The sequence below is a fragment of the Apostichopus japonicus genome, chromosome 21 (genome assembly GCF_037975245.1).
Source record: "Apostichopus japonicus isolate 1M-3 chromosome 21, ASM3797524v1, whole genome shotgun sequence".
In the NCBI taxonomy this organism is placed as follows: Eukaryota; Metazoa; Echinodermata; class Holothuroidea; order Aspidochirotida; family Stichopodidae; genus Apostichopus; species Apostichopus japonicus.
The window spans coordinates 6497713-6510750 of NC_092581.1; the positions used below are offsets into that span (position 1 = coordinate 6497713).

Genomic DNA, 13038 nt, shown 5'->3' on the forward strand with positions numbered 1-13038 from the left:
GAAGAAACTACATGATTAAAAAACTATATAGCATAAGCTAGTGCACTGCTTAACATGAGCATATGAAATGAGCATATAAATTACTTATCAGCAATCATACACTATGGTCTAACTTAAAGAAATGCATAATAGATGACAAGTATACAAGTATGTACAACAATGCCTTACTGGAAAAGAAACTGTTTGCTGACTGAATCCATTCAGACCATCGCACAGAGAGTGTAGTAACAAGTCATTCCTTTAGGTAAGTGATATCAGAAATGATCATACTCCAGTCATGTTTAGCCCGATACACATAATACAGTGACTAGGATAAGGACATTGAGGCCAGAACAATGCCACATTACATAAATAATAATGGATGCCCGTCACAGATATGGCTTAGAAAAGCAACAAGTCATTCCTTTAGGTAAGTGATGTCAGAAATGATTATACTCCAGTCAAGTTTTGCCCCATACACATAATACAGTGACTAGGATAAGGACATTGCTGCCAGAACATTACATAAAGACTAATGGATGCCCATCACAGATATGGCTTAGAAAAGCAACAATTTAACATTTCAGAAAGTATAAAGACCATGACACATTTATTTAATACCAAGGCCTTTGCATCTGGGAACATACACATTTAACTATAAGTTGAGCAACTAAGTGTTATGCATCTGCTTCACACCAAAACTTATGTATCATAGGGAACAGGCATGTTTCATTATTAAGTGAGTTACTAAGACCACAATGATCAGTCTAGTTGAAGCAGAACCATTCTATCAAACACATACACTTGCTTCTAGGGAACATACACATTTAACAATAAGTTGAGAAACTAAATTATGTAACTGCTTCACACCAAAACCAATGTATCATAGGGAACAGACATGTTTCATCATTAAGTAAGTGACTAAGACCACAATGATCAGTCTAGTCACAGCAGAACCATTGTATCAAACACATACACTTGACGTACATACACTTGAGATATGCTGCCGCATTCATTTCGTATTCATGTGAAGGGTTGCATTTGGTGTAAGGCCGCACTCGTGTAGTGTCATGTCCAGATTTTGATAAACTTGGTAAGGAAATGAAGTGACTAGTTCATAAGCTGGAGCTGATGCAGACCTACAAAAGATGACGTACAGATTAGTTGCTAACAAAGATTTAAATATTTAAACAATTAAAGGTTGAAATCAATACATCACCAATTGGTTTTTAACCTGAAATTTCATATCTACACTTTCACTCAACAGGTATACAGTATATTGTGTTTGAAAAGGTAATGGTGCAAAGATCAATATCTTTCAGTACCTACTAATAAACTAATATCAGAAATACACTTTTCATGAATATAATTAGCATGGTCATCATAGCCTTTCTCCATAACACAATGGTTTAATGTCAGCTGTACTACAATTGCCTCTCATACAGCCAAGCGTTCCTCAGCTTATATCTGACTAAGTCTGAGATATATCAGTTGTTGCAAAAAAAAAATTAAGATTGCTTGATGGAGCCTACAATACTTCCATGAGTACTAGCTGTAGTAACAGGTAGTTAAACATTAATAGCAGGAGTGGCTCTAATAGCTCAGCTGTAATGAGGGTTTAGGATATTCATCTCTTTATATAATCTCACCTGATCCTGTCCAGCTGATCCCTCAGATCCTGGATCGTATCCTCATATTTCATTTTGATTATGAATGTTTGGTCTCCCGTCTCTGACTTGACCCTTAGAGTAGCAATCATCGATTGGTCAGTCGATGCTCTCCCATCTTGATTTATTTGACGTTTAGTGTTGGCTACAACAGGTGTCTCTGTAACAGATGTATGCTGTGCTTTATCCTGTAACAGAATAATGATGTATGATTGGTCACCCAACTAAAGATTCACATAGCATGCAGCTATCAGACTGAATCACTAACATCTACATATAAGTGAGAGGAATAGTAAGTAAGTAAGTCAACTTTATTGAATCCCAGAAGGAAATTACATATCTGTGGTGAGCAATACAATGAATGATACAAAATACAAAGAACATTGATAATATACAACAGTTAAATGCAGTCTAAACAAAATATACACTAACTAGCTCCAACAGCGCAACTAAGTGGAACGGCCACCCCTACCTTGTGAAGTCCTTGTTGTGAACATTAATGGCAGTGCCTATAAAGGAAGAACGATGTCTATTTGTGTGTGACGTCAGCGACCTCAATCTACCGCTATGGGCAATGATACAACTGATTAGATGATTATGCAATGGGTGACTGTGATCTTTCCACATGGACAGCAGCTTGTCTCGTACACAACTCTCGTAGACCGAGGCCACTGACGGCAGACTCTTCCTAATAATTTTATTTTACCAGCACGTTTAATAACAACCAGAACCTTTATGCTGGTCTAAATGAATGTAACTTGTTTGCAGTAACCATCGGCCCACAAAACACGAAAGACTTTGGTAGAGGTGTTGGACACTGCCATATTAAGAACCATCAACTTTTAACACACACATGAGTTTCAGGTGACTATTGTGCTGTTGTGTAATTTAGAGTCTTCGAATCATTCTCTACAAGGACAGTTGAGTGATGTTAATCTGGTGTACTCTGTAGTTTTACAATACATCATCAGTAGGATCGAAGCCTTAGTTATCGTTGGAAACAACCACAGTTGCAGAATGAGAACCATGGAAAAGAGCATGGATATCACCATCACATAGTCAGTGGAATATTCTCATGGTTGTTTGGAGGGCAAAACTTAATTCAATCTAACTCACAGTATGTCTGCAGTAGTAGCCCCCCCCCCCCCCCCCTTTGCACCTAAAATAATATTACACTTTCAAACATTAAACATACAGAAATAGCTTAAACACCAACAAATCATATGACTAGCACTCTTAGAAGACATGACATTAACACTAACCATGAGGTTACTTGCTACACTTGATCTGATATCTATAACCTTGCCATCCTTCAGGACAGATGGAGGGAGCTTATTTAGAAATTGCTCCATTGACATTTGAATACCTGGAGGAGAGAGAACAAATCAAGGGGAAAAAATAGTTGTTAAGTTGTTTGCAATATAATAAATTCATCTACTGTGTACTTGTCTTTATTGGTTGATAAGAAGCTTATTTTGTATCTATAATTTCTATGACTAAATGCCAGTAACATTTTCCTTTATAGGCAAGATCATTTTCAATATATCATTATTTTATGAATTGCTTAATAACAAAGTGTGAAAAACTACAACAATGAAACAATCTAAATGAACTTTGTGTGATTCAGGGCCAACAGAACTTCTTGATGAGGAAGGAAAGCTCCACCCCTAGCCTGTTTTAAATAACACTAATATAATGACCAAATTACCCCCATACATTTCTGCAATCTTGTGTACACAAATGATCTAGAGCTAAAAGTAATATAATGATCTTGAGTGTTTTCAGTAGTTCTAAAGTAGCAGAATGGAAGGCGTAAACAGAAATAATGGTGTCAAACAATTTATTTGGTGGTTCACTGGAAATTCCTTGAACTTGTGCCAGTTGGGAACCAGTGTTATAACAATACACCCTGAATAAAGCATACAATTTAAGCACTATATTGGGTTGTGTTGGCAATAGAAAATGGCCACGCTAAAGAAGCTATTCAAGCAGCAGTAGAGTGTTGTGCACACTGGTTGGATTGTCTTGCAAAGTTGGTAATTTACCTATTTCTATTCGTTTTGGAGAAATTTATCACTGGAGGTTGAATTTGAAATCTTGTATAACATTTCCATAACAGAAAGTTTAGCAATTCCTTTTTTTAACTGCGACAATGAAAAGTTCTGAAATTGTTAGGCACTTAATTACCAGTGAGCAGGATTAACAGTTTCCATTTTGCAAACATATACCTTTAATCAAACTGTATTTTGTCTTCTACTTGCTAAATTATGATTGAAACTTCAGAAAATGTTGTAAGCATCAGTTTCTTTGTTTCATGGAAAGGAAGTGAATATTACTTCCCGAATCACTGGATTTTGTGCAAAAGGAATTTGGCATATCATGTTCCTACTCCTTTGCTTTATCCAACCTGCTACTAGAGTGCATCAGTATACTGATATACCAGGTATACCTGGTATTTCATTCATACCCATACCAACGGTATCGAAATCTGTCATAAACAAATATACCATAAATACCAGGTATACCCGAAACAAACCTTGAGTACCCGGTAAAAATAATACCCGATAAAAATACCAACCCAGATAATACACGCAAACTCGAAGAAATTCCCACTGCCACTCTTTATCGTGTGTAACTTAAAACTCCCCGTAGTCCCCAACTGTAAACATTCTTGCTGCACAATCTTAGCCCTTGCACTTGTTGCTTGTACTGTACCAGACAAAAGATCAACGAAGGGACACACTGATATGTTTCTTGCGTTTTCACCTTCAAATATGCTTTAAGCCTAATCGGCCAATCACAAGCACGGATGGGTTACATTTACGTGTGATAATTTGGAACAGTCTATGTACAGATGGGGGGAGGGGGAAGTGCAGAATACAGCACACCTGTTGGAGGTTTTGAAACACCTGTTTGGTACACAAGGAAAGGGATTGGATGGCACGTGTGTGAACATTGATAACAATACATGTATGGATTTTTGTCTAGCAAGGAATCTGCAGTTTCTGTTAGTGATGCAATGCGGTCTAAGAGAAACCCACGCTGGTAAAACATGCTTGACGTACTGTAGGTCTAAGACACACAAGTAAAATACAGACATTTTTTCATGCCCAGCTTTCTGTACCTACTGTCAGAGAGATCGGCAAAGTTTCATCTAAGTTTTAAAACAATCCATAGTAAAGTAATTGATGGGATAATCTGGTCTCAATCTCATAGGGCTGTGCCGTGTAAACATTTAAATGAACAAACTCAGTTTAGAATTATCTTATTATCATTTTTAAGTACCAAAATGATCAAAATTTGTGATATACTTCAATAGAGCAATTACCAACGAGTTAAATCTTACTTTTATTACCCGAAACATCATGCCAAATGCAAACACTTTTCCTTTAAAAAAAAAACCCACAACTTCTTCTGAAAAGAACCAAACTTTCTTCCAATCCTACAGATTATTGCATTTGTTTGAAAAAAAATATATCATAACAATCAACCGCAAAGTACAGGGTTAACAACACTCCATTACAGAGATTTTCATGCTCACTACTTTCACAATGCCACAGAGCTTTTGCGGTTCTAAGATGTCACTCTCTTTACAATTTCAAGAAAGGAATCCCCCAAACTTCTTTTTAACAGACCGCTACTTGACAAATGAAAGTCATTCCCTATTCCCATTGTATAATAATACCCACATTTTACTACGGCTAATTGCTTTAACTTCAGCATAGTTCTACAGTACTCGCAAATACAGTTTCCCACATAATGGTTCTAAAGAGTTCCTTTTCATGCCAGTAGTTTGTCAAATAGTAATAATCATAATTAGCAGTAATTTTTAAAACGCTTAAGCGACCACAAACATGGGTAAGCCTGCAAGGGCTCATGGATTACAACTTACATGTCGGGTGGCTTCCAATTCAACATCTTAACTCAAATTTGGAATCTTTCAATTTAGAAAGTCATTTCAGATAGGAAAACCAGAGATTGCTCTTGGATTAAAAATCCACCTTAATATGACCCGGCTGGGTATCGAACCCGGAACCTCACAATTGCTAAGCCTCATTGCTTCAAATGCCACCGCCTTTATCCACTCTGCCACAGCAATGCTCTAACAAGTTATTTTGGGAAGAAACCGATTCTGCGCAATAGGTATACTCATTCCCTTTTTTGTAAGTAGTAGTAGTAGCACTGTCTTCTACAAAATGTATACCGGTATATGTTTTTGCTTATACTGACGCACACTACCTGCTACTGTAGTGTATTATTGATCATAAACTATACGTGTTTTATTTTTCTACTGTAGCTAACATTGATTGGTGTGACATTATTCCAGATAAGCAATTCTAGCAGAGAAGTAAAGTACATTTATTACCTGGTGGTCTACTTGTCTGGTGAAAGGTTTTCGTTCCCTTGCCTTCATTAGTAACATCTGTATTCGTTGTTTTATCCAGGTTACTTGGCACAATCCTAGAAGGAGTATTTTCACCGCCCAATAATTGTCCAATGCCTGGAAAATGTTCTCTTGACCTTGAATCTTCAAATAGTGTATCTCTCTGGTCATTCAACTGTGAAATTAAACAAACATCCACACTAGGAACAAACATGACATGGTTACATCTGACATACATGTAACAAAGAGTGATCTAGATTCCTGCATCAGTATCAACCTGCGAAGTATGACATGGTGATACATCTGACATACTTGTAACAAAGAGTGATCTAGATTCGTGCATCAGTTTCAACCTGCGAAGTATGACATGGTTACATCTGACATACTTGTAACAAAGAGTGATCTAGATTCCTGCATCAGTATCAACCTGCAAAACATGACACAGTGATACATCTGACATACATGTAACAAAGAGTGATCAATTCCTGCATCAGTATCAACATTCTTGGTCTAATTATGTAATTAATATGAGCAAATTATACAGTTTAAACATGGCCTTAATCCACCAATCACAAAGGAAGTCAACTATAAACTGACCTAGAGCTACTCACATATACATGTTAATAATGAGGTTAACATTAAAATATATACAAAATGTGTATTTTTTCCAGGGTTATCTTAGTTTGAAATAAATATTAGAGGATAATTGAACAGTATGTCACTATCAATACGTATCTATACAAGTTGAAACAGATGCTAGATAATGTGGAATAATCTATATATCTGAAATCTTCAACAAGTATGAGAGCTTAAAATTAAACTAACTTCAATCGGCACACCATCTGGGTACTTCTTTTGCAGTTCTGATGGAAAGAAGCCATCCATAAGGTCTTGAACACATTGCTGCAACAAAAGTTTAAAATGTCTATAATTTCTAATTGTATATGATATTGTAAAATAGCAATCTGTATCCATCGTTGGAGAGACACAGAGAACTCAATAGAATCTGTTCCACCTAATTAATCATGGAAGGGTAAATAGATAGCATGTTACAATTAGCAAAACAATGACTTTTATGAAATCATTAATCTGAACTATTGAAGTTGGATAATTGACACAGAGCATGTTGCTACCAGCCCCATGATAGGTTGTATGACAGTTAGCATGCTGAAGCAATTAATGACCAGTTTCCAGAAATGTTACATCAAATACCAACGGGTCAAAAAAAAGCCAGTGTTTGATCAAACTTAGACAGTTCATGAGATATTTGCACCAAAAACCAGCAGAAGGTAATTACTGATTGTATTCAAATTTGATGACCAGACATTACACATTTAATGGTATAAGACATGTGCAAAACTAGAAAGTTTATCACTTGTCTTTACTCCAGGAAATGAAAGTTGACAGGCTATTTATGTGCAATGATATGTTATTAATTGTACTGAAAATGTATCACAATTATTGCCAACTATTGCGTGTTTGCTGATCTCATCTGAAGTGCATATATAAATATGGAAGAGAAGAAGTGAAGGTCTACACACGTACTTGAGTTTCTTGGTTCTCAAAAGAACGAAAAGGTCCATTAAACATGAATATACCATTGGCATATATAGTCAGTGGTATGGACTCCTTGGTTGTAAGCTTTGCCCCTTTGACAGTGTGTTGAACTTTTTTCTCTCCCTCTCCTCCAAGGACATTTAGCTCTCTTACATTCTTGACAATTTTGTCAAAATCAACATGAAAGTTTGTACTTCCGGCAATGGACAAATCTGTGAATAAGAATTGGACATAGGTATGAGAGGTAATTCATAATTTGTGATCCACAGATAGTATGAAAGAATGAGTGGTGGGGTACTAGATGGTGTAGATGTGCCATCTAAACTTTCACATGGGGCTGGAGAAGCAATCCTGACAAGATGGCCATCAAGCATATCACTGCAGCACTACTGGCTAAGTTTGTTCCAGGCTAACTTTTATTTAGATCATCTAGGCATGAAAGACTTTCCTATTGCTTTAGAAAGCCCTTCAAGCTGTTTCACATGTCTTTTTAATACATACCAGGTCTCCAAACATTTTCCCCCACATCAGCTAATTCTTCATAAACACCAGCCACCTGGGAATGTGAGGAACCAACAAAGACCATCCCATAATCGGCAAGAAAGTCCTGTCAAGATGTAATAAAAGTATGAAGTTAATATGCTGATGTCCCATGAAGTTCACTTAATATTGGAGAATATTAAAGAGTATTAGAATCTATACCCTATTGACTAAATATATGAAAAACATGGGTCAATGATTTAGACTGTCCCTAATCTTTGACTTACTGTACCATAGTTTGAGGCATACTTTTACCTTTTTACACAATGATTCACTTCATACCTAAGATAATTAGAGGCATTTAGGAGACACAAACACATCCACCATTATTATGTAATCTCCCTACATATAATGAGATATTGTACTTCACCCCACATCACAAATGTGAGGAAGTGTGTGAGTGAGTGACAGCATGAGCAAAAAAATGTGTCCTGAACTCTTCCTAGTCCAATCAAGTTAAAACCTGGTGGGTAGGTGCCTGAACATGTAAACTTGTTCCCAGGGATTGGTAATGTCATAGGTCAAATATCAAAACAACTCAAACTTAGTGTTTATCATTTTCTGCATGTCAACATGTTGGAAAAGGCATTTGAAAATTTTTTGAAATGTTGATAATGATGAGAAAAATTTGAATAGGACAGATTTAGGTGTTTAGGGTCAGGGTCAAATGTCAATTGAGTTAAAAGGTAAAATCTGCTTAAACTGCGAAAACGTGTGTCGAAAACTCCTAGACCATATGTCCAATCACGTACAAACTTGGTGGGTAGGTGACTGCCCATCTACTGTTAACGCATGCCTGGGTGATTGGTGATGTAAAAGGTCAAATACCCAAAACTATTTTTAGCCATTTTCTGCTTGTCATGTTGTAAAAAGTCATCAAGTCACAAGTATATAGAGAATAATGGGACAAATTTTAGAATAGTACTTATATAGTTGTTAAAGCTCAATGTAGATCCATTCCAACATAGAAGAGATGACATCTTCAATTCCATGGATTGCCATCTTGTTGGTCTTTGTAATAGAGATAACTGTCAGATAACTGCCTCAAATAGCAAAGACAAATCTTATTCCATATGTGAGATATCACAGAGTGGTTCTTCACACACAAGCATGAAGACTTGCTCAAGTCTAAATATGATACCATCTAGCCACATGCGCTTCAATTCTGAATGTTTTTGATTCCTTGCTGGAGGCAAAGACCTATACAGTCAGGTTGGCGTGTGCGTCTGGGACACTTGTTTGGGTCTGCGATAACTCAACAACTGAATGATGGATATTTGTAATACTTGCCATGTAACTGTACTATAATGAGAAGGTTTTCCCTATCATTTTGGCGCTGACCTTAGGAATATTAATGAGCTACTGGGGTCAAACATAAAAATCTTTACATTGCAATATCTCTGCAACCTTACGTCTGATTGTAACCAAACTTGGTATACAATTGTTGGTTAATAGCTGGTACATGTATGCTTACTTTTTTGGGGACCATCTTCCCCCAAAAAAATTCCGGGCCCATTTTTGGGCTGGGTGGGCCCATAGTTTATTTTCACCCCAAACGTTTTTTGAGACACATTCTTTGGGCCCGAATTTGTTGGGCCCAATATTTTGTGACCATTTGGGACCACATTTTCTTTACACTGCTATAACTCCACAACTGTAGGCCTAATTCAGATTGTAGCCAAACTTGGTTTACAGTTGTTGGAAAATAGCTGGTATATATATGCCTAATTTGGGACCATCTGGGCCCCAAAAATTTCAAGCTTATTTTTGTGCCAGGTGGACTCAAATCTTGTTTCCACCTCAAATGCATTTTGGGATACATTCTTTAGTCCCCAATTGTGGGGCCATTTGGGCCCACATTTTCTTTACATTGCAATAACTCTGCAACCTTAAGTCGGACTGTAACCAAACTTGGTATACAGTTGGTTAATTGCTGGTACATGTAGGCCATCTGGGCCCCAAAGACTTTCACACCCATTTTTGGGCTGGGTGGGCACAAACTTTATTTCCACCTCAGATGCATTTGGGACACATTCTTTGGGCCTGAATTTGTGGGGCTCAATATTTTTTGGACCATTTGGGCCCACATTTACAAAAAGAAAGTAAAAGGTTTCACATCCTACTGACATTATAACATATCACAAGATATCTCACAAACAGAACAAGATATTGCTTAGTTGTTCCTCACAATGATCTTTTCCATAACTAAGTTTGAGGCATCTCTTAGGCCTGAATCCTCACTGTACAGTGACTACACCCACTAACTGCAGAAGTCTATAGGCCTGTGTCCTCACTGTACAGTGACTACATCAACTAACTGCAGAAGTCTCTCGGGCCTGAATCTCCATTGTACAGTGACTACACCAAATAACTCGAAAAGATGTCTCATAGGCCTGTGTCCTCACTGTACAGTGACTACATCAACTAACTGCAGAAGTCTATAGGCCTGTGTCCTCACTGTACAGTGACTACATCAACTAACTGCAAAAGTCTCTCGGGCCTGAATCTCCATTGTACAGTGACTACACCAAATAACTCGAAAAGATGTCTCATAGGCCTGTGTCCTCACTGTACAGTGACTACATCAACTAACTGCAGAAGTCTTTCGGGCCTGAATCTCCATTGTACAGTGACTACACCAAATAACTCGAAAAGATGTCTCATAGGCCTGTGTCCGCATTGTACAGTGACTACATCAACTAACTGCAGAAGTCTCTCGGGCCTGAATCTCCATTGTACAGTGACTACACCAAATAACTTGAAAAGATATCTAATAGGCGTGTGTCCTCATTGTACAGTGACTACATCAACTAACTGCAGAAGTCTCTCGGGCCTGAATCTCCATTGTACAGTGACTACACCAAATAACTCGAAAAGATGTCTCATAGGCCTGTGTCCTCACTGTACAGTGACTACATCAACTACCTACAGAATTCTCTTAGGCCTGTGAGTACATTGATCAGTAACTAGTTTGATCATTGTTCTTGTAACATGAATACCTCCATCTCCTTTATTTGGTCCTGTAGCTCAACACACTTTGTTTCCAATTCCTTTAGCTTCTGGGTGTTGTTTTCTTGGTGACCTATGGGGATAAGACAGAATAATCTTTACTTTTCTGCAACGGCTTGTCCATGGAATGTGCTTAGTTGCTATTTGATAGTTTAAATCACAGAATTCAAGAGGAAACACCGAAACAGCATATCTTGTACTAATGGTATGAAAAATACATATCAAGTGTGATGACTGTCTTTAATCCTCTTGTATTATTGTATTAAGAGTTTGCAGATTAAAATCCAAGATGACATGGGCTTGCCTGTTACTTGATCATCCCAGGGGTCAACTAACAAACTTACTCAATCTAAAATACATACTCTAATCTAAAATACTCCTATCCGGAATACATACCCCATATTAAATGAATATCCATCTAAATTGCATTCTCCTTAATGCATACTCCTATCTAAAATACATATTCTTGCTACATATTCTTGCTATACATACTCCATCTAAGATATATACTCCAATCTAAAATGCATATTCCATCTTAACTGCATTCTCCTATCAAAAATGCATACTGCCATCTACAATACATACTCCCATTTTCCTATTTAAAATACATACCCCCTCTAAATACATACTCCAAGCTAATATGCATACTCCTTCCAAAATACATACTTCATCTAAATACATATTCCAACTAAAATGCATACTCCCATCTAAGATATATACTCCCATCTGAAAGACATACTCCATCTACATTGCATATACTCCATCTAAGTACAAACTCCCACACAAATATATACTTCATCTAAACTACATACTCCATCTAAATACATACTCCCATAAAAAATATATACTCCCATCTAAAACACATACTCCATCTCATTTACATACTTCCAAATAAAGTGCATACTCCATCTAAATGCTAACTCCTTCAAATTTGCATACTTCATCTAAAATACATTGTTCCATCTAAAACATTTCTCCGTCTAAAATACATTATGGGTGCATGAAGCCATGCGGAGAGTCCGCTCCCTATCCACATCTACATTGAAGGTCAAATAAGGAAGAGATTGCGACGATAAGCTCCCTCTGGTTGTTACTTTCCACCCAAATCTTCCTCCTCTTTAGCAAATCACCTCTAACAACCACACCATTCTCCTTACTTCAGATAGACTCCAACGAGCCGTCCCTGAAAAACCCATCATTGCCAACATACATCCATGCAATCTACGGGACCTTTTCGTACATGCTGCTGTTACACCTCTAAATTCTAACCCTACACCCATTCAGCTTGGTACTTTCAAAAGTGATCGTACCTCAAGATGCATCATCTGCAGTGACCACATTGTTGAATCCAATTCCATCACCAGCCACAGCACCCAACTCACACACAAGGGTAAGGGTCACACCTCTTGCACAACCACAAATGTCATCTATCTGATCTCTTGTAGAAACAAGAAACCAAAACCACCCTCAAGAAGTGGTTCTATGGTCACAGATCCACAGTCAACACCATGAAGACTGAGACCCCAGTTGGAGAACACTTTAACCTTCCCAACCATACCATTAATGACATGTCCCTACAGGGGATTGAATCCTTAGGTAGCCGTCCTGACCTAGTACAAATCAGCAGAGAGAGACTGTGGACGCAACGCCTTCGCACCACTCAACGTCATGGACTCAACGATCAGGAAGGACATGACTAACCTTTCTTCTGCTCCCCCCCCCCCCTCCCCATGTTCTCCCTCTGTCACCACTCTTCTCCTAGCTGTCTTCACCTTTTCTTCTCCACACCTTTCTTTCTTTGTCCTTCTCTGGTTTACTCCCTACCCTCTTCCCTTAATCTTTTCTTTGTCCCTCTTCAGTTGATCTCCTACCTCTCCTCTTCCCCTGTTGGATTCTTTCCTC

At 37.7% G+C, this 13038-nt stretch overlaps 1 protein-coding gene across 3 annotated transcripts in view; it reads right to left on the reverse strand.

Annotated features, from left to right (window-relative positions):
- The window catches only part of LOC139962462 (UBX domain-containing protein 11-like), a 27740-nt gene continuing 14702 nt past the window's right edge, over window positions 1-13038 (reverse strand). For all 3 annotated transcript variants that reach the window (XM_071962437.1, XM_071962436.1, XM_071962435.1), the window contains exons 7-14: window positions 11127-11209; window positions 8089-8194; window positions 7576-7799; window positions 6856-6933; window positions 6013-6205; window positions 2909-3012; window positions 1629-1834; window positions 1-1118 (exon numbers count right to left, since the gene is read on the reverse strand). In XM_071962437.1, coding sequence (XP_071818538.1) covers window positions 992-1118; window positions 1629-1834; window positions 2909-3012; window positions 6013-6205; window positions 6856-6933; window positions 7576-7799; window positions 8089-8194; window positions 11127-11209 — 1121 coding nt within the window. In that variant the 3' untranslated portion in view covers window positions 1-991. The remainder of the gene's footprint in view (window positions 1119-1628; window positions 1835-2908; window positions 3013-6012; window positions 6206-6855; window positions 6934-7575; window positions 7800-8088; window positions 8195-11126; window positions 11210-13038) is intronic.